This window comes from Lactuca sativa, chromosome 1 (assembly GCF_002870075.4).
Source record: "Lactuca sativa cultivar Salinas chromosome 1, Lsat_Salinas_v11, whole genome shotgun sequence".
Taxonomy (NCBI): Eukaryota; Viridiplantae; Streptophyta; class Magnoliopsida; order Asterales; family Asteraceae; genus Lactuca; species Lactuca sativa.
In genome coordinates, this window is record NC_056623.2 from 106,425,499 (window position 1) to 106,446,316 (window position 20,818).

The window sequence follows — 20,818 nt, forward strand, 5'->3', positions numbered from 1 at the left end:
ATATGTATTAAAGTATACCTTCGGTAATTGACATGTACTCTTCTTCGGTTGTAACCAATGAAAAAATTGTAACCTTGACTTCCAACTTATAACATATCTAAAAAAGGGTAAAAATATAACATCTAAGTGATCTTCTTTTCATAAGATCACCCCCATATCATAGTTTAAATCCTCACTAGCACTCTATTTATTCCAATTACATGAAATGGCAGGTGACACTAAAATCACAAACTATATTCCAAAATGTTCTCTCTTTTAGAGATTCACTAGATTTCATTCCAATTAACTCCCTCAATCTTAATGTTTAAAAAAAATAAAAAAATAAAAAACACCTCACTCAAGTTTGTTTATGTAATAACAAAAAAAAAATGTTTCATTCTTCATCAATGTTTACGTATTTGAATGAAAAAGTTAATCACTACCCAATAGTACAATCGTATAAAGCACAATGTCAATTTTATTTTACGAAATGTACTTCCTGAAATTTTCAAATTTCGTGGACTTGTGCTAGAGCATTTCTAGCATTCATTTCTATTAAGATCAAACTTATAAAAAATAATAATAATCACAATTTTTTCTCATTGGCATTCAATCTATATCTAATGCATGCTAAACATGATGTTATACATTACGTCTATTGCAATATATTTCATGATATAATTCAATTTCAAATTCTACTATTCATAAAAAAGTGCAACAAAAGTCTTCTTATTTTCTCATGGAGTAGAAAGCACAAATGAAACAGACGTATAACATAACTTAATGGATGTATAAAATAAGTTTATATAAATATATTTACAGAAAATATCAAGAGTTTTAAGAACCCGAAAGGACTTTGGTGATATTACTTTGCACAGTTGCAATGGAGTCAACAGCAGATTTTGCCAACCAACTGATTCCAACTTTAACGCGATGTTCATCAGTAGGTAACCTGATCAAGTAGGCTAGTTTCCTAGCTGCAAATTTTATCATGAATCAACATGTGAGGTTCAAGGGCAAAACGGTAATATCACAAAAAGTGAAGACTGATTAATTAATTAATTAATTACCAGTATGACCAATAGGACCCTCCAATGTTATACCCTCGATGAAACTCGGTGTAATTGCTGCATCGTTTCTCCCTAAGACCATCATCTCACCCAAATTCTGAAATCTGTATACAATACAAGTGTAAGAGTAAGTTATTTTAACTTTATATTTTAGATATTTCATAAATAATATAAAACTTTTTTTTTATTTTTTTCAAATTATGATAAATTGGGAAAAGGAAGTAGTATTTAAATTTTGGTATTGAACCTAAATGGCAAAAGAGGACGGTTGTTGATAGCAGCCCAAATGTTCCAACCAGCAAAATCAGCCTGCTGAAATGCAACCTGAAAACAAATTACATGGCGTATTAAATAATCAGTAAAACAACATATGTCGTAGTTTTTTAAGGCTATTTTTTTATGATGAGACGAAGAGGGCATTCATGTCTTTTCACATACTCAGTCACCTTTTTTGATGGGACAAAAAATTACAAGTTTTATCCTGTTGACATCTGTCCATGTCCCACCTTTTGGGAAGAGAGAGAAAATGCAGTTTTTATCTCGTCCCACGAGACAAAAATTTGCAATTTTTATAGACAGGTGTCAACATGATAAAAAATGTAGTTTTTATCATGTTGACACCTGTCCATATCCCACCTTTTTAGATGGGACAAAAAATGCAGACTGTCTCTGTCCCTGTCCCACCTTGGATGGGACAAAAAATGCAGTTTTTATCATGTTGACACCTGTCTCTTGTCTCTGTCCCCGTCCCACCTTTTTGGATGGGACAAAAAAAAGTAGTTTTTATCATGTTGACACCTGTCCCTGTTCCACCTTTTTAGATGGGACAAAAAATGCAGACTGTCTCTGTCCCTGTCCCTGTCCCACCTTTTTGGATAGGACAAAAAAAATGCAATTTTTGTCTTATTGACATTATTCCGACAACCCCACCTTTCTAGATTAGAAAAAATATTGCAATTTTTTTGTGCCATTGGCATGAGTGATCAGTCTCAGTCCCAGTCCAAATGCAGTACAATCTTTTCTGTCATATCTACTCTTACGCAACAATTACAAGCAGGACTTTATAACTATGCAAAACTCCAACACAAATACCAATTTGTTATCTATAAGTACCTGTGCAGTAGCTGGAAGCACTTTTCCCTTTGAGTCTCTCAAAGCAGAAGAATCACCAACAGCAAAAATACGCGGATGCCCTTTCACTTGAAGTGTTTCGTCTGTTTCTGCTTGTCCTCTACCAGTAACAGGAAGCTCAAAAGGCCATCCATTTGGTTCCAATTCAGGAAGTAAAGGTTTATTCCCAACAGTCCATAGAACCAAATCAGCTTCTAAAAGTTGACTTTTTGCACCCTTTTCATTAGCCTGCACCTCAACGATTAATTTTTCAGAATCATTGACTTTTTCTTCGACTTCTGAATTTTCAATAGAGCTTCCGAAATCACCGGATTTTCCTATACGCCGGACAAAATAACCAAGTAGAAGTTCTACTTTCCTCGTGTTGAGAACCTGTGAAGGGTAAAATGGTCATTTAATCTCTCGTTTAATGTTCATACAGAAATTACTCAAGATAGACATAACTTTTTGTTTTTGTTTTTCCTCATTAAGTGATAAATGATGTTTAAAAGATATTTGAAAAATAAAGGCACAAATGTGAAAATAGAAGGTAAAACAAATAAACTAGAGTAAATTTGTAAAAGGACTTAATAGGGAAAATCTCATTGCCCTAACAAATAGGAATAAAAGAAAGCAGGATATCATAATAAACAAATCAATGAACGGATATTGCTATTTCTTGCATTAAACCATATAACTTTACCAACTTGATCAAAAAATTTAGCTCTATACTCCAATTGATAAGCATTTGGAATAACAAATAGGCAAAGTTTGTAGTCAATTTCAAAATTTCCACATAGTTTTTTGTCAAATTGTCGAATTTCTTATAGAACATTTGTCTATTAGTGCTTAAAGTTCATGAAAAAAGTCACAAGGGTAATGTATTTAGTAGCCAATTTGAGTTGATTATGAAGATAGAGTCTCTTACTTTCAAAGCAGCTTCCTTATTTCCAGAAGGAGCATTTGGTAAAATTGATGAGTCAACACCGATTGCTTGCACAACTCCTTTACCCTCTAGTCTTTCTGATATTGTTGCCGCCAGTTCAACACCAGAGTAACCAAGTCCAACCACCACCACACGTATCGGATTTTTCTTACCAAAATTCTCACGCTCTAGTTTTGTTAATTTCTCATTTACTTTCTGCATCAAGATATGAAAGTAGGATATTATAAATATAATAGACATATCAATGAAAGTACATTGCTATTTCTTCCATTTAACTCATTTGTTAGAAGTTACGACTTAGGCTATGTTTGGCCTACCAGCTAAAAAGCTAGATGTTATATAAAAAGTAAGCAGAGAGATGAAAATTGAAAAGCTACCTCTTATATAAAAAGTAGCTGATAGCTAAAAAGCTAGTTGTAATATGAAAAGCTAGCTGCTATATAAAAACCTAGCTGAGAGATGAAAAGTTAGTTGTTATATAAAAAGTAGTCGATAGCTGAAAAGCTAGTTGTTATATGAAAAACTAGCTGATAGCTAGTTGATAGCTGAAAAGCTAGCTGATATATAAAAAGCTAGCTGTGATAAAAAAGATAGTTGAGAGATGAAAAACTAGTTGTTATATAAAAAGTAGTTGATATATAAAAAGCTAGATGTTATATAAAAAGCTAGCTGCTATATAAAAACCTAGCTGAGAGATTAAAAGTTAGTTGTTATATAAAAAGTAGTTGATAGCTGAAAAGCTAGATGTTATATGAAAAACTAGCTGATAGCTGAAAAGCTAGCTAAGAGCTGAAGAGCTAGTTATTATATGAAAAGCCAGCCGAGAGCTGAAAAGCTAGCTGATAATTGAAAAGCTAAGTGATAAAAAAATAACATTTGGTAAAACTAGTTGATAAGGTAGCTGGGAAGATATAAAATGTCATAAAAGGGCATTTAAAAGAATATGTTTTCTATGATTAACTAAGGGGTATATTTGGAAATTTTTAAAAAAAGCTAATGAAAAGCTAGTCTACGTAGCTTTTTAAAAAGCTAGCTTATAAGCTACTTTTAGGCTTGCAAAACACAACCTTAATGGGGAAAGCCTCGTTTCCCTTACTTTATCCACTAAGTTGTTTGATCTATATTAAGTCAAAAAAAAAACACTCATATCATATATAGCTTATACAACTGATATGTTGAGTCCATTAAGTAAAAAAGAAACAGAATCTAATGTGATATGTTGAGAAACTTACACAAGCATCATTCAGGGTCGAAAATGGAAATGCAAACTCAACAGCACCTGGTATGACATCAAGTTTAGGTTCAGCTCCTAAAGAAAGTACCAACCTGGCTGCCCAAATACAAAATCATAGAGTTAGAATGAGAGAATGAGGAGGGTATTTTCGTAATTTACATAAACAATAGATCGAGAGCTAATCAATGTCCCATTGACATCAGTTTCAGTCTCAATCTGAGTCCGAGTCTAATGCAGATCAAACACAATACAACCTGTTCTTTCATACTCACACTTTAATTACTGAATGTGGGTCCCAAAATTAACTTATTAGGAACTAAAGTAAATATCTCAATTAAAAAAATACAAAATTCATACCAATCATATTCAATAACAAGACCACTTTCAAGTTGAACACTTCCTCCACTACCAGATACAGTAGTAGGCCCATTCATTCCCAAATGATCACATGGACTCAGTATTTTCACCCTATCTTTTAAAAATTGAACAGCAGTATTCACAAGCAAATCTGAAAACCTTGGAGCAATTTCCCATGCATCTACTTCTACACTTCAAAAAAATTTATAAACCAATTAGTATACAATAATCAAGGACAAGAATTAAAATTTAAAACCATAAAAATGAAGTGTGTAGTTGTGTAATATGTACCTCCTGTTAGAAGCTCATATAACATGGGCTTAAAGACAAAACGCTCAGATTGATCAACAAGTATCACCTGTTTGCATTTTCATGAAGGGTAAAGGTGTCATTACATTGATTCATAAAACCATTCCCATGATAATATAAGAGATTAAAACTTTTTTAAGCTCCTTATGAGTAGCAATTATTTAATTTATATATGATGTGATTCATTATGATTACCTGAGGTTTCTTGTCATCTGGCCATGTTAGTGAATCCAATCTTAAAGCAGTATATAGACCTCCAAATCCTCCACCTAGTATGCACACCCTTGGCCTCTGTAACAAAAAAGAATCAAATGTCAGTTTTGGTAATGATAATAAGCCCTATTTCCTTGACTTTAGTCAAAATGATTAATTGATGTATGGATAATGATGCATCTAAGATATAAGAAGAAGAAGAAAGACAATTAGATAAACCTTTTTATCAGGCCATGAATAAGGCGTCATAGCTTCCTCTTGAGAAACTTCATTGCTCCCTAAATTTCTCCCCTCAATTGCAGAGCTAACAAGGCGTAATTGTCTACTCCTTGGTGTACTCGAGAAAAATAACGAATTAGAATGGAATTTAAGCAAAGATGAACCATGGAACAGTTTCCCCAATTGAACAATTGTACCTGAAATACACGTAATACAGAATTTGTCAGTTTCAGTAAAAGAATTTATCTTTTGGTGATTCGCATTTCAATTTGTAAGTTACTCTTGACGATTACGTATTTGATTTATGTTAAACCTAATTTGAATTTTCAAAATTGATGGTGAATTCCGTAAGAACTCGTTAACTACAAGTGAAATCTGGAACATACTTCGAAAATCGGAGATTCGTAAAGAAGGTTATAGGATTTTTGTAAAGTGCAAGATGGAAAACTTACGGTTAAAAGGAGGGATGGCTGCTGAAGCAGATAGGGAGGCGGCAGCCGCACTAAGATGTGCCATTAACGTTGGAGAGAGGAGACCGAGAAGAAGAAGAAGAAGAAGAAGAAGAAGAAGGTGGATTTGGGCGTAGATGTGGTGGTTTCACTTCCACGTTGAGTTCTGGTGCTTGTTACGCTCACAATTGGAAGTTAGAAACTTGAAAGCCACAACACGAATGGTATATGGTACGTGGTTAAATAACTTTAAAAAAAAAAATTAATATATAACTTTTCATGTGACAAACTCACTTATTGATATTCCAAGGGTAGTTATGTGATCTTTGAAGCTTTCCAATCCCTAAAAAGATCAAAATTTTCTAGAAATAAAATCAAAATAAATCTAAGGACATGATTGGAGTGGAAATTTAAAAAATTCTTCTCAAAAGTTCACAATTTACACCTAAAAGAAATATAGGGGTGCCAAAGATCACTATTCTTTATTTCATTGTGTGAAGTACAAGATGTTAAACATCCTCCCACAACATGTTTCTTGATTTTCATCTCCGGACAAAAATATTTAATCTGAAATATTCAATGTTGACGTTTTTTTGTAAAATGGCAAAACAAAGATTTTGCACCAATTACTTAAGGTCTTTCGCATGTCACGATGGGCCCTCGAAAATGGTTGTTAGTGGGAAATTGTTTTTAATTTTTGTTTAATATTTTGGAAAAAGCTTTAAAAAGTGACTAATTTTGTTTTCTTTTCCAATTATATGTTTGACATTGTCAAACATATTTATTTAAACCGTCTTAGAGTAGTTTAAAGAGAGATGTATTGGTAGAGAAGGATAATGATAAACTCCCCAGGGGAGGTCATGAGTTCAAAATCTCGACAAGTGTTAACTTAGATGTGGCTTGAGATTGACTATGCATTATGCATATTAACAACTTAACCGCCTATCCCCGAGAACCTCAAAATTTAGGGACATTGCAGTGGATGATACAAGCAGAGATGCATATATGAGTTGATCGATAGTTGTTTATTGAGTCTTATTAGGGGTTGTTTGATAATTGTTGATTGAGTCTAATCGAATCAAGACCTGATTTAATTGTGCATATCATATAAACTATATCATTCTACCGAATCATAGACTACTAATTGTGGCGACAAACTGTTTTTATCTGACTCGGTCAGACACAACCTCTTAGTGTATCATAAGTAGGGTGTATAGACCCACTTAAATTAGCCTGCATCTAACATTTTAGTAATAACTATATATATATATATATATATATATATATATATATATATATATATATATATATATATATATATATATATATATATATATATATTATTAAATTATATAATTGGCCCCTTTTAAGCTTTTTTTTAGCACCCATTGTTGTTGAAATCCACCAACAAGAACCTACAAATTCATATCCTTTTTATTAATTTCATTATATTTATCTTTTATATATGTTTGGCCCTAGATTAAATTCATATCCTTTTTATTAATTTCATTATATTTATCTTTTATATATGTTTGGCCCTAGATTAAGTTTTGGTTATAAATGCCCCACTAGATACGAGCAACCCAATTTTATATTCCTATCTAAGGCTTTCTATTTTCCTTTGAATTATTGTTTCATGTTACAACTAAATGTTGATCTTAAATAGTTTTCAACATAATTTTTGGCCGTCTTCTTTCATAATATTAATATAAAAATCTTTAACATTTCATTAATATATATATATATATATATATATATATATATATATATATATATATATATATATAAACACTAATTGTTTCATAAATTAAGTTAGTTGTGAAACATAAATATATCATTGAAACGACATATCCTGAAGAGAAATTTCGTTAATTGTAATTGTCATCGTTATATACCTATTATTGGCGGGGATGGCATCGAACGACACGTATTCTCGAGTGTCGGCAATTAGACCTGGCAATTTGATACATGACACGAACACGATATGAGTTTTCCATGTATGTGTTTTAGAAATTCGTGTTTCATGTTCACTCATTTCTGACACGTATTTTAAATTTGAGTTTCGTGTCTTATACATGTCAAACACGAATTTACCTAGACACGTCTAAGACACGATACAAATTCGTGTTGATACGTGACACATACACACACATATATACACATATATACTTTAGGGTTAAATTTTATATTTATAATATATTAGAGACCAATTTTGTAAAAGTCAATAATTAGTTTATAGCCCCAACTTAAAAAAAAAAAAAAAAAAAAAAAAAAAAAAAAAAAAAAAAAACTATTTAAAACGTGTCTATTGGTGTTTTTTCGTGTAACACGACAAAAAAACGTGTCTATTTGTGTCGTCTCACGTGTCACACAAATTTTTTACTTGTCGTGTTCGTGTTTGACACCCTAAACACGTTTTATAATTCGTGTCGTGTTTAACAAATTCGTGTCTGACATGAATACACGACATACAGACACGGATTGTCAGGTCTATCGGCAATGAAGTTTTTACTGGTTTGTTTAACATCGCATTGTGTCAAAGCTTACATATAACAAAACAACAAAAAAATTATTTTGAGAAATGAAATATTGGACTTCAAATTGATCATATAATGAAGATAAATGTAACCAGCAGCAAACAAACTATACACATAAAAAAATGTAAATGGTAACCTATTGCATACTTTTATGTGGCCGATCGGGTAACGAACCATGCACACATTCAATAAATCAAATATAAAACTAATATTTTGTTGATTTACGATGGAAGTTGTTGTATCTTGAATCTTGATCATCTCTAACAACATTAGCTAGGTGCTAGTATATCATAAAAAACATGTGGCTTCTTGTATTCAGCCTTACACAACGCCTAAAAACAAACCATGTCAAGTAGGAATTAGTTCAAGAAACACAACCAACCTCAAGAGTAATATAATATATAAAACTAAATTTTTTTTCCCAATTTACCTCCATAGCATAAGCAATTTGAATCAATTTAGCTTCAGACCATGGCTTCCCGATAAACTGAATCCCAATAGGCAACCCAAGTCTATCGTACCCAACCTACCAGAAACAATTAAATTGTTAACCCACTTGGCCCACTAAGGCCCAGTTTATCACTACTGGACAAAAACAAGTTGTACTGTATTTGGTAAAAAATAGCTGTAGAAACTTTGTCCAGTCCAGGGCTATCATTTTCCAAATTTTTTATATAACTTACGGGAACAGTCACAGCTGGCAATCCAAGAAAATTTCCAGCTATTGAATATCGAACGAGTGCAGCTGAGAGAAAAAAAAACAAAAAAGATAGAAATTAAAAACCAAGTGAAAAATTAAGAAAAACAAAAAACAAGCCTTAAAGGCAAAGTATCATATATCATATATATTATATATACTATTACTACCTCCATTAACATAGTCCAATTCTCCGGTGTCTCTTACATCATCCTTTATTTCATATGCAGTTACACTACCATAAACCATAAATAAAATTATATTTTTTTTTTTTTACTTTATCCAAAAAAAAAAAGGAGGCTTTACATCTTAAATATATTTTAACAAAACTTATCCAGATTTTTAAGGTACACAAGATCATACCCAACCATAGGTGAAACAATGACATCAGCCATGCTGAAAATCTTTTCATGGAACCTCATTTGACGATTTCTACAATAAACATATCCATGAAATTTTAGAAAAAAGAAAAATATAAATTTGGGAGAATTTAAGCTATTTGATACCTGATCCTTTGTGCATTCAAGTAATCCCTACTGTTAAAAGAAGCATATATAGAAAGTGCAACTCTTACATCCCATCCAGATTCTGACTTTCCCCTGATTCATTTCAAGTTAAAAATTTTAGCAATTCAGCATCATTGCAGAATGCAGACAATAGATTAATGGATAAATGGATAAAATTGTGTTTTGTGTATTTTGTTTTTAATTGAATGTTGACTTTGGTGTGTATTGGAAATTTACTTACATCTTTTCTAAATGATGAGCAATAGATGCTGTACATTCTGAACCAATAGTAACATAATGTGCCAAACGCATCACTTCTATATCTGGTAAAGTCACCTCGATTGTCTGTATGAAGAAAAGTAAAAAGACATTGTGGGAGTTTTATCGTTAAATAGAAAAAAAATAGCAACATATTTTCATTAATTTGTTTATTGTAACATCTTACTTTCATTTATGTACATTACGACATTGTATTTTAGAAAAGTAAAGAAGCTCGACATTTCCTTTTTCTATTTAGTTAAACAAATTAGAGTAAATTACACGAATGGTCCCTATGGTTTGGTGTAATTTGCACGTTTGGTCCTAACTTATTTTTTTAACTCGGAAGGTCCCTATAGTTTGTTTTTGTTGCATGTTTGGTCTCTGTCTTACCTAAAAAGACTATTTTGCCCTTGATTTTTTTAATTTTTTTAAATAAACACACCCCAACCCCACTTCCACCTTACCTTACCTTACCTTACCTTACCTACCCCACTTTATTTAAATAAAGTAAAAAATCAAAGGCAAAATAGTCTTTTTAGGTAAGACAGGGACCAAGCGCGCAACAAAAACAAACTGTAGAGACCTTTCGAGTTAAAAAAATAAGTTAGGGACCAAACCTGCAAATTACCCCAAACCATAGGGACCATTCGTGTAATTTACTCAACAAATTAATATAGAGTAAAGAAAATAAACATTGAGTACCTCCCATCCATACAACTTATGAAGATTAGCCAACGCACGTGAACAACAAGCTCTAATATCATCCGAACAATCATTGAACCACTGATATATGAAATTAGAAAGCAGAAAGTTTATAATTATCATAAGGAAAAAAAAAATTAAAATTAAACATAAAGGTGAAGTAAGAAGTAAGAACCTCATTAGATTTAGCCATCCTGATACTAGACATATTAGAAAGATTCAGCTTTGGTAAATTCAATCTAGGCTGTATTAAAAAAAAAAAAAAAAAAAAAAAAAGAAAAAAAAAAGTTTATGAGTCCACTATGTCTAGAATAAATGTTCTGCTTAATGTGCTTATCGATTCTTTTTGTTGCTTAAATTCAAAGTATAGAAAAACAACTGATAAGCACATTAAGGAGACTCTGACATAATGGTGATATAGGATGAGTTAAGTACAATTTTTGGTTTGTGTGATTCAGCTGGACCACTGATGGCTGCATAACTGAAAATATATAACAAAGTGGAAAGTTGTAAAAAAAAAAAAAAAAAATTATAGAAGTCTAACAGAGTGAAAAACATTTTAGAAATGAAGAACACTAACACAATAAGAGAATCCTCAACTGTTCCTGCTAATATGCCAACCATTCCAACTGTCCAATTCAAGGGTAGAACCCTAAAAAAAAAAAAGATAGAAAAGAAAATAACTCAGTATTCTTGATGAATATCATGTATATAAGGTTACAAAAAGTTTACTGACCCTGTGTGTGGTATGCGCCCAAAAGACGGTTTTAACCCAATAACACCACAAAGAGCAGCAGGCATTCTCACAGATCCTAGACAAATAATGAAAATTAAAAACCAAAACTTGGTTTGTTTCTTTTTATTTTCTATTAGGTAAAGTGGTTGAATGGGTAATGATGTATGTCTGAAAAAAGTGTTGTATACGTAAGTTATTTTCCTTTTCTAGACCGAATAAACCGTGTAAGTGACCGTTTTACCCTTACATTCGAAAAAACAAATTGCAACATATTAATCGATTTTCAATTTTAGAAGAAGAGTAGTTGGGAGGAAATAAGAAGGTTTTTTTGGATTAATTCATTAAGTCATTTTGTCTAGATTAAGTAAAAAAGAAACGATTATGTATAGTTGTTTGGATTAAGTGCTAAACCGATTAAGACTAGTTTGTTAGTAACTTTACCTCCCCCATCAACACCGAGGGCTACTGGGCACAACCCTGCACATACAACTGCAGCAGATCCGCTAGATGAACCACCTGAGATCCGTTTGGGATCATATGGATTTCGTGAAGTCCTACATTAAAAATTAAAAATATATGAGTCTATGAGTGTCCAAGAAGGACAAGACAAGACATGACATGACAGAACAGACTGTACTGCATTTGTTGTACATTGGACTGGACCAGGAGTGTCCAACAAGGACAAGACATGACATGACAGAACAGATTGTACTGCGTTTGGCATGCATTGGACTAGACCAGGAATGATGTCAATCAGACAAAAATTTCAATTTTTTGTTCCACTAAAAAAGGTTGAAAAAGGTGGGACATGGACTTGCTCTCGATCTCTCATCTGTGCAAAAGACATGAATACCCTCCTCATAAAAAATAGCCCTGGCCAAGGATATAAATGGAAATGCAATTTTTTTTTGTTTACCCGTAATGAGGATTTATCCCACTGGTTCCTGCACCAAGCTCGTGCATATTTGTTTTTCCAACAAGTATGGCACCACATGCACGCAACCTCTGAACACAACAAGCATCTTCTTTACAAGGCCTTACTTTATGCAGCCACTTTGAACCTCCTACAACAAACAATTGTAAGTAATGCAACTCAAAACATAAAGAAATAAATCTACCCTTTATTAAAAGACCACTATATCCTTGATCAACTTTATATATATATATATATATATATATATATATATATATATATATATATATATATATATTAACACATAAGTCTTCATTGAACCTTTTTCAAGAGACATCCTCAACCATATAGCAACTTACATGCATTTCTTTACCGATAATAGTAAATGTAAATAATGTTATTATCACTATATTATATATATATATATATATATATATATATATATATATATATATATATATATATATATATATATAAGTATGTTGCTTTTATAGGTAAAAAGTAATGTATATTCTCCAGAATATATATATATATATATATATATATATATATATATATATATATATATATATATATATATATTAGCAAGAGATAAATTACCTGTAGTTGGATAAGGCATGCAATCTATTTCATCCTTGACTGCAATAGGTACTCCATCTAGAACAGAAATCGCTTCACCTACATACATAAACAGCGAATATCTAAATTCCCTGATTGAAAGTGATTTTAAGATAAGGTTAAATTACGTAATTGCCCATAGTACATACCTCTTTGATAACGTAGAGTTGACTCAGTAGCTTGCCTTAGAATATCATGAGTATCATAACTAATGAAGAATGACATATCCATTTCTGGACCAGAAGATTGCATGATTGCTGATATTAATCGCTCTGCAACCTGAAAAAAAAATGATGATTAATGGCATAGACTAAACAAGCTTTTCGGGGCTATTTTCAATGATGAAGATAAGAAGGGCATTCATGTCTTTTATGAAAATGAAAGATAAGAATGATGCCCTTTCCACCTAAATCCACCAATTTGGGTACAATTTTTTTTGTCCCATTGACTTTAGTCACAAATATGTTGGGTACACTTTTTGTTCTATTGACTTTAGTTACAAATATAACATGTTACACCTTTTTGGGTACAATTTTTGTCCTATTGACTTTAATCACACGAATCTGACCTTTTACATGTTTTTGAGTATAACTTTTTGTCCAATGACTTTACTCACAAATATAATATAACCTTTACTCATTTTTTGGTACAATTTGTTGTATCATGATTGACTTCACTCACAAATCTTACCTGTTATATCTTTTTGGTATAATTTTGTGTACTTTAGTCACAAATCTAACCTATAAAACCTTTTTGGATTAAAAAAAGAAATTGTCTCCTTACTTTAGTAAAAAAAATGATATGTTACACCTTTTTTGGTACTTTAGGTGATTGAGAGTTGAGACTAACAAGGCCAATTTTGATATTGAAGATAAGAAAGGCATTCACGCTATATTTTTCTCCTATGATTGGGACTAAAAAGCTTTCTAGGGGTATAACTGTCTTTTTCACAAATAACAGAAGTCGCTCCTATCTTGTTCCTTATGAAAATGTTGACATACCATAAGAGGAGTTATTTGTCGTGATGTGTAAGCTCTAGAATAATCCAAAATCGTCCATCTTCGAAAACTGAAGTTTGAATCTTCAAGAATAGAAGAATCTGAAGACTGTAAACAATCAACAGCATGTTGAACTTGTTCTGATGCTGACAAACCACGATTTAGACATTCAATTTCTTCTTCTTGTTCTTCAAATTCTGAATTAAATAAATTATAAATATTGTATTATGATTTATGATATGATTCAGAGCGATGTTAATTTAATGAAACTGAAACTGACCTTCATAAGGGTGCAAAGGAACGTATAGAGGTGATTCTTCCAACACCGCATATGAAACTAACTGCACGAAAAAAAAAAACAAGGTACTAATTTAATTTAAGAATTAAGAAATATATGGTACTTTATTTTTTTTGTTTTGTTATTATTGTAATTATTATTTTATTATCTCTTATTACATTCTAAAATGAACTGTCTTTATTAGATTTGATCATTTTTGAAGTCATTAATGTAAAACTCACCCCAGTCTTTATGACCCAATCTGAAATTTAAATTATTTGTGTTTGTATTTTGTTTTAACTTTTAACTATGAGTGATATTTTTATTTTGTTTTATAATTTTTGCAATTTAAATTGATCAACCTAAATCCAACTTTATTTAATAAGTTGTTTTGAAAAACAAAGATAAACAGGTTAATTTGCCTACCTAAGCAAAAGAGTAACTTTTAGTACATAAAGATTATTCGATTTACTTTGGATGATATTAAAGTTATGGTTGACGTACTAGCTGAAAAGTTAGTTGTTAGTTGAAAAACTAGCTGTTAAATAAAAAGCTAATTGATAACTGAAAAGTTAGCTGATAAAAAACGAAGCTTGGTAAAACTAGTTGAAAGATATAAAATGACATTTTAAATGAATGTGTTTTTATAATTAATTTGGTGGTATTTTTGAAAAATTTTAAAAAAACTCTCAAAAAGCTAGTATAAGTAGCTTTTTAAAAAACTAGCTTATTAGTTACTTTTTGGTTTGTCAAACACTACAACATAAAAAAAAACCTTAAAAAATAAACTAGTTTATCAGCTAGCTGTGACATACTAAACATAGACTAAGAATTAAAAAAAAAAAAAAAAAAAAAAAAAAAAAAAAAGAAACATAATAGTAGTTGATTCTTCATTACAAAGAAATATTGAATTATTTGAATAATAATAATAATAATAGTCTAAAGACCTATATACTTAACGCTATCTTTAACAATTACCTATTTTCTTATATAATATCACTTATTTACTAGCATATATTCAATGTTTAGAAAATGTTGAGTTGAACTAACTAAATTCAAAGGTCTATTAATGTCACTTATATCTTAGCAAACTTATTTTAATATGGTTTAATGACACTGTGACTCTATAACTCTGAGTATATGATATGATTGATAGTATGATAGCTGTTTATTCCACAATGTGGATGATTATTTGAAGATCCAATAATAAATAAACTGGTCCACAAAATTACCATTACTAAAGTTGGTCCCACTACTCCATACTCAATACTCCATACTCTCAAATCTCATCCCACCTAAAAGTCTTAAAGTTTCAAGGAAAAATATTCAAATTCAAAGTCTTAACTTTAACTCATTATATATATATATATATATATATATATATATATATATATATATATATATATATATATATATATATATATATATATATATATATATATATATATATATTACATTCAATTTGAGATTGCATTTGGTGCATACGTAAAAGATCATCCAAAAATTTGAACTTGACAAAGTTAAAGTTTTACCAACCAAGCGATTACGTGGTTGACTATTTTATGTATTATTATAAATGTTTATTTTTCATGTATTATTCTAAGTGTTTCTTCATGACATAAATTGTTGTCGACATCTAAACTTTTGAATTACAAAATGTATTAATTTGAATATTTCGTGATGATGTAAGTTGAATATTTCATACCAGTTAACATATTTTAATTTTTAGTTTAATGGAAAATTTGGATGTTTAAAAGGTATTATATACGTTTAAAGACATAAATTTTGAATATTCACTACATGAAATTGTTATATGTAAGGACTATTTCTATGCTCCTTTGAATTGCAATACTAATAAGATATCAATTCATGTCTTAAAACACATTAGTGTTTAAAAAAAAAAAAAAAAAAATAGACATAGTTAAACACTACTACCTAACTTAAAGAATCACATATTTACACTGATTTGTTTTGTTTAATTATTTCCTAAGTTTAGAGGAGTGAAAAAATAGTGACGTGACATTTATGTAACTGAATGAAATGAGTTAGTTAGCCTAATTAAAAAGGTTCAATTATTAATCAAGTAAACAAATATTTAACTTTGTCAAAATAAATATAACTTTGAATTTTTGAACTTGTGAAATATAAATTAATTACCTACCTTAATTAATTACTTTTTACAATAAATTTGTAGTAAGTATTGTAAAAAAAATTAATTTTATGAAGAAAAAATCACAAGTTAATCTTTACAAATTATGTTAATTTCTTCTTTATCAATTAAATGTACCTTCAATTATAAGAAAAAACGATATTATATGTAACATTTCAAGCGTATAATTGTTTTAAGGTTAAATATAGGTCAAATTAGGTATACCTTCAAAATTTTCTAAATACTTAGAAGTTGAATTTATTCAGTATAATATATAGTATACTATATAAGAAGGTAAAATTATTAAAATTAAAACCAATTATATATATATATATATATATATATATATATATATATATATATATATATATATATATATGTCGAGTTTATATTAGACAATGAGATTTTTTAACACATGTGAACGATCTTAGATACATATTTCAGTTGTCAAAAAAATTATCATTAACCTTCAACTTTTTATTTCAAATAAATAAATCATCATTCTAGTGCATTATTCAAATAAAATATTCTCATAATAATATAATATGCATAATATATTCTATTAGAATATTACAATGTATAAAATTTTTAAATCCTTAATAAAAAAATCTTTAATGATATTCTAATATAATATTCCGAATAATATATTTTTATGAGTAATATTTTACTAAAAATAGTCACTAGAAAGGTGTTTTTTTTAAAGTTAAAAGGACACAAATAAAAACATTATTTTTTTTTGACACTTAGAATGTATGACCGGAACCATCATATGTTGTTTTACAAAACTATTTCCTGAATTTTAATTTACATATATTACTTAGTTATGGTTATTTGATTAGTCATAACAATTATTACACATCCAAATCAAGCAAAGGTGTAATGGAAGCAATTCACAACTTAACTTAAAGAAGAAAGTTGGCCTAAGCTAGTTTTCGTTGATTAATTGAGTGGGGAAATACTTCTCTTATAAAAATCCACAATGTACTTATTCCTCCACATTATTTATTCCTCTCACGTCATATAAAGAATTATATAAAAGTAAATCTAAAAATCAAAGATGATACATTTGTTTTATTTCAAACAAATAAAAAACTTTATTAAAAATAGTATTCTTTAAATTACAAACATAAATGAGTTGTCAATTTCCAATTTATAAGGCACTAGAAGTTTCAAAATTGAATACTTATTTGGTCCTACTTCTTACCCCCTTTGTCCATAAGAATCACCATACTTCAAAGTTTATTGAGATGTATATTATATACAATGTTTATCTTAAATTACTTCACATTATTGTATTATTTACACAATAAAATTAAAACTGTATATTTTTTATAGCAAAAACCGGTTTGTATGAATTTGATTCAAAAAACATAATAATTAATGATTTAACTACTAAAAGGTTAAACATATTGACAAATGTTCATTGGAGTGTTTATGCATGTTTTGAACTCATTAATTAATTAAACTTTGGAACAAAAATAATAAACCTATTGTTTATAAAAGATATATTCATTTAAATTTGTTTAATTTATAATAAATCATTATATGAACCAAAATTTAATGCTCTTTAATGATTTTGTTAATTAAAATAATGCCAACAATATACGTTAAATCCAAATTTTCTAAATTACGAAAACTACATTAACAAAAGAACAATTACATACCTTTTGAATTCGGTTATTCTTCTTCAGAAAGTAAAGCAAAATCTTGCCGATTATCTTCATCTCCAAAAACCACACGAATACCTTCGCAAGAAATCCAGCCATTCGAGGAGCTGTTTATACATATACAATCATATATCTATACATTAATCAAATTATGTCATACATTCATACATAATATATATATAATCACACATTTAGTCAACAATCAAATTCACACACACACACACAGAAACTGTATCTACATACATAACGCAATCTTATACTGATATATACATACATCAGTTAATTAAAGCTAGTTGATGATCGCAAATTCAGTTAAAATTCATACGTAATATGTATAATTGATCATAAATTTAATCTAATGATCAAATTCACCACACACAGAGAGAGAGATATAGAAACTGTGTGTATTGATGGAAATGGAGATTGGAGAAGATCGATCATGGAGAAATTAAACGAGATGAAATTGAATTGAAGGTGAATGAAGAGACCTTTGACATCAGAATGGAGGTAGAGCTGATCGCTATTAGGGCTGAGATCAACTTCGTTGATAGGTTCATAAACGACACCGTTGTCCTTCAAAATCCCCATTAATTCTCTGTGTTTTCGACTTTTCGTGAAGGAGAGTAGTCTGTGGTAGGAGAAAGAGTGAATGGAGAAGTGGGAGACTTGTTAACGTGACCCTTCAACTAACTGGCTGCTGTATTTATAGGAGCGGTGTTGGTGGTTGTGGTTGTGTGTGTGTGTAGAGTCCATGATATATTCTATTGTTTAGTAAATATAATAATTTTTTAACATTTAATATAAAAAATTGATGGAGACATACTAAATTTTCCTTAAAAAAAATTATATAAATTATGAATCACAACTACTTTTATTGGAATTTTAGATCTATTAAGAAAATAAATATATAAAATATGAAAGAGAAATTCCAAAAAGAAAAAAAAAAATGATATCCTTATTATCTACCAATAAATTAATGATAATAAGTGGTTCATGTGGGTGTGAAAATGTCTTTTTCCTTTTACAAAGTTACAATTTCTTGTTTGCAAAATGCAACATGATTTTTTAATCCTGGATGCTTCTAACAATGTGTTTCATGTATGTTTTTTTTTTTTTTTTTTTTTTTTGGTAAACTGATTGTATAACAGTATAAGTGCATGCTAATTAAAGATTTATATCTTTGGATGCATCTAACAATGTTTTCATATATGTTAATGTAACCTCATTTAAAAAATAAAACATTGATATGTTTGATAAGAACCCAAAATATTATTTGAAAGAAAAATTAAATATGTTTCTATATTTTTTTTTATATTTATTCTCATATACATACTCCTATTTATATAATAGGAAGGAAATATGTTTTTTTTATTGGATTGTATCCTTGAATTGAATATATGTACCATGTGTACAAACAAATAATATTTACCAACAAGTAAACTAGCTAATATGTTATCATAACACTAGTTAGTGATATTTAAAAATAAAAAAATAAAAGACAAATATATTTAATTTCATCAAATCATTTTCTAAGAATTGTTAAAATTGGCTCAATCATCAAAATAGTCATGAATTTTGCAGATGGCAACTTTAAAATTGTAAATGTTTGCAAAACATGACGTTATATGGGTTGATTAAAACAAAATGTTAAATACAAAGGACTAACGGGAAGTTTATTTGTATTTAAAGTTCGAAATAAGTGAAAATTATGAGAAAAAAAATTAAAAATAAATAAACATGTGAAAAATAAATAAATTAAAATTACGTATTTAATTGTCAGACCCATGTACTACATATGTGAATTATAACAAAATGTTAAATACGAAGGTTTAAACTATAATTTATTAGAAATTGAAATTATAATTTGAAATTTGAAATTAGAAATTAATATTGTCATTATGGTATATATTTGATTTTAGATCGAGAGGCCAGCAGGGCTGGAACCACTGTGGCAAATGCGGCAAGATGCACGATGGGGCTTGTAGGGTGGTTATGGCTGCTTCAAGTGCGGTCAGACGGGTCATATTAGCAGGGATTGTACTACTACTACTACCACCACCACCCCAATATCTAATCTGATTTGCTTCCATTGCAATAAGAGGGGCCACAAAAAGGCTTATTTTACGAGTTTGACAGCAATGGGACCAGTGGTAGCACCTGCTCCAGCGATGTTGAGGATCACCAATGGTCGCCAGGGCAAGGTGGATGCGCCTGTGGTGAAGAGCAAGGCTTTTCATCTGACGGCCAAGGAAGCTCGCACAGCACCTGATGTGGTGACAGGTATATATCTTCTATTTATCAGTTTATTTATATTGAATGGTCTCCTTATATTTATGTATTTTATTTTAGGATCATTCCTTGTGAACGATATTTCTGCTTTGGTATTGTTTGATTCGGGGGCTGCCCGATCTTTTGTATCACTTGCACTTAGCAAGAGGTTTGTTGGAGCTCTAGGGGAGCTGGATTGTCCTTTAGACGTCGAGATTGCAAATGATCAATTTGCCCAGGTATCGAGGGTTTATCATAGTTGTGTTCTTTAGATGTTCAGCGAGCAGTATCTGATTGATTTGGTTCCCATCCCTTTGCATGGGAACAAGGTTATCGTAGGGATGGACTAATTGAGCCCCAATGGGGCAGTGATCGATTGTAATCCGTTGGTGTGAATCCAGACCCCGAGTGGGGGAGAGTTTGTGATTTAGGGAAAGAGAGCTCAGCATGGGCTGATTTTATGTTTAGCAACTAGGTTCAGACGTTAAATTCATCAAGATTGTTTTGGATTTGTCGCCTATATTATGGATATTCGGGATAAGGGTAAGGTGATCGTGGATGATGTGTCGATTGTATGGGAGTACCCTAATGTGTTTCTGAAGG

The 20,818-nt window shown here is 30.1% G+C and overlaps 2 protein-coding genes across 2 annotated transcripts; both read right to left on the reverse strand.

Annotated features, from left to right (window-relative positions):
- Positions 1–657: 657 nt before the first annotated feature.
- Positions 658–6,102, reverse strand: LOC111879295 (alternative NAD(P)H-ubiquinone oxidoreductase C1, chloroplastic/mitochondrial). The gene is made up of 11 exons (XM_023875748.3): positions 5,890–6,102; positions 5,438–5,634; positions 5,201–5,296; positions 4,988–5,054; positions 4,697–4,883; positions 4,338–4,431; positions 3,088–3,300; positions 2,163–2,552; positions 1,297–1,373; positions 1,050–1,153; positions 658–956 (listed from the first exon to the last, which is right to left on the reverse strand). Exons 1-11 carry the CDS (start codon positions 5,951–5,953, stop codon positions 817–819), a joined length of 1,629 nt encoding a protein of 542 aa, XP_023731516.1. The 5' UTR covers positions 5,954–6,102; the 3' UTR covers positions 658–816.
- Positions 6,103–8,455: 2,353 nt separating this feature from the next.
- On the reverse strand, positions 8,456–18,632 carry LOC111879308 (fatty acid amide hydrolase). The gene is made up of 20 exons (XM_023875762.3): positions 18,436–18,632; positions 17,945–18,054; positions 14,135–14,195; positions 13,858–14,051; positions 13,006–13,135; positions 12,839–12,916; positions 12,242–12,389; positions 11,767–11,879; positions 11,326–11,401; positions 11,170–11,241; positions 11,025–11,070; positions 10,765–10,833; positions 10,590–10,670; positions 9,868–9,971; positions 9,627–9,719; positions 9,484–9,552; positions 9,291–9,355; positions 9,107–9,168; positions 8,854–8,949; positions 8,456–8,755 (listed from the first exon to the last, which is right to left on the reverse strand). The coding sequence occupies exons 1-20, from the start codon at positions 18,533–18,535 to the stop codon at positions 8,693–8,695; spliced, it is 1,830 nt and encodes a 609-aa protein (XP_023731530.1). The 5' UTR covers positions 18,536–18,632; the 3' UTR covers positions 8,456–8,692.
- Positions 18,633–20,818: the final 2,186 nt, after the last annotated feature.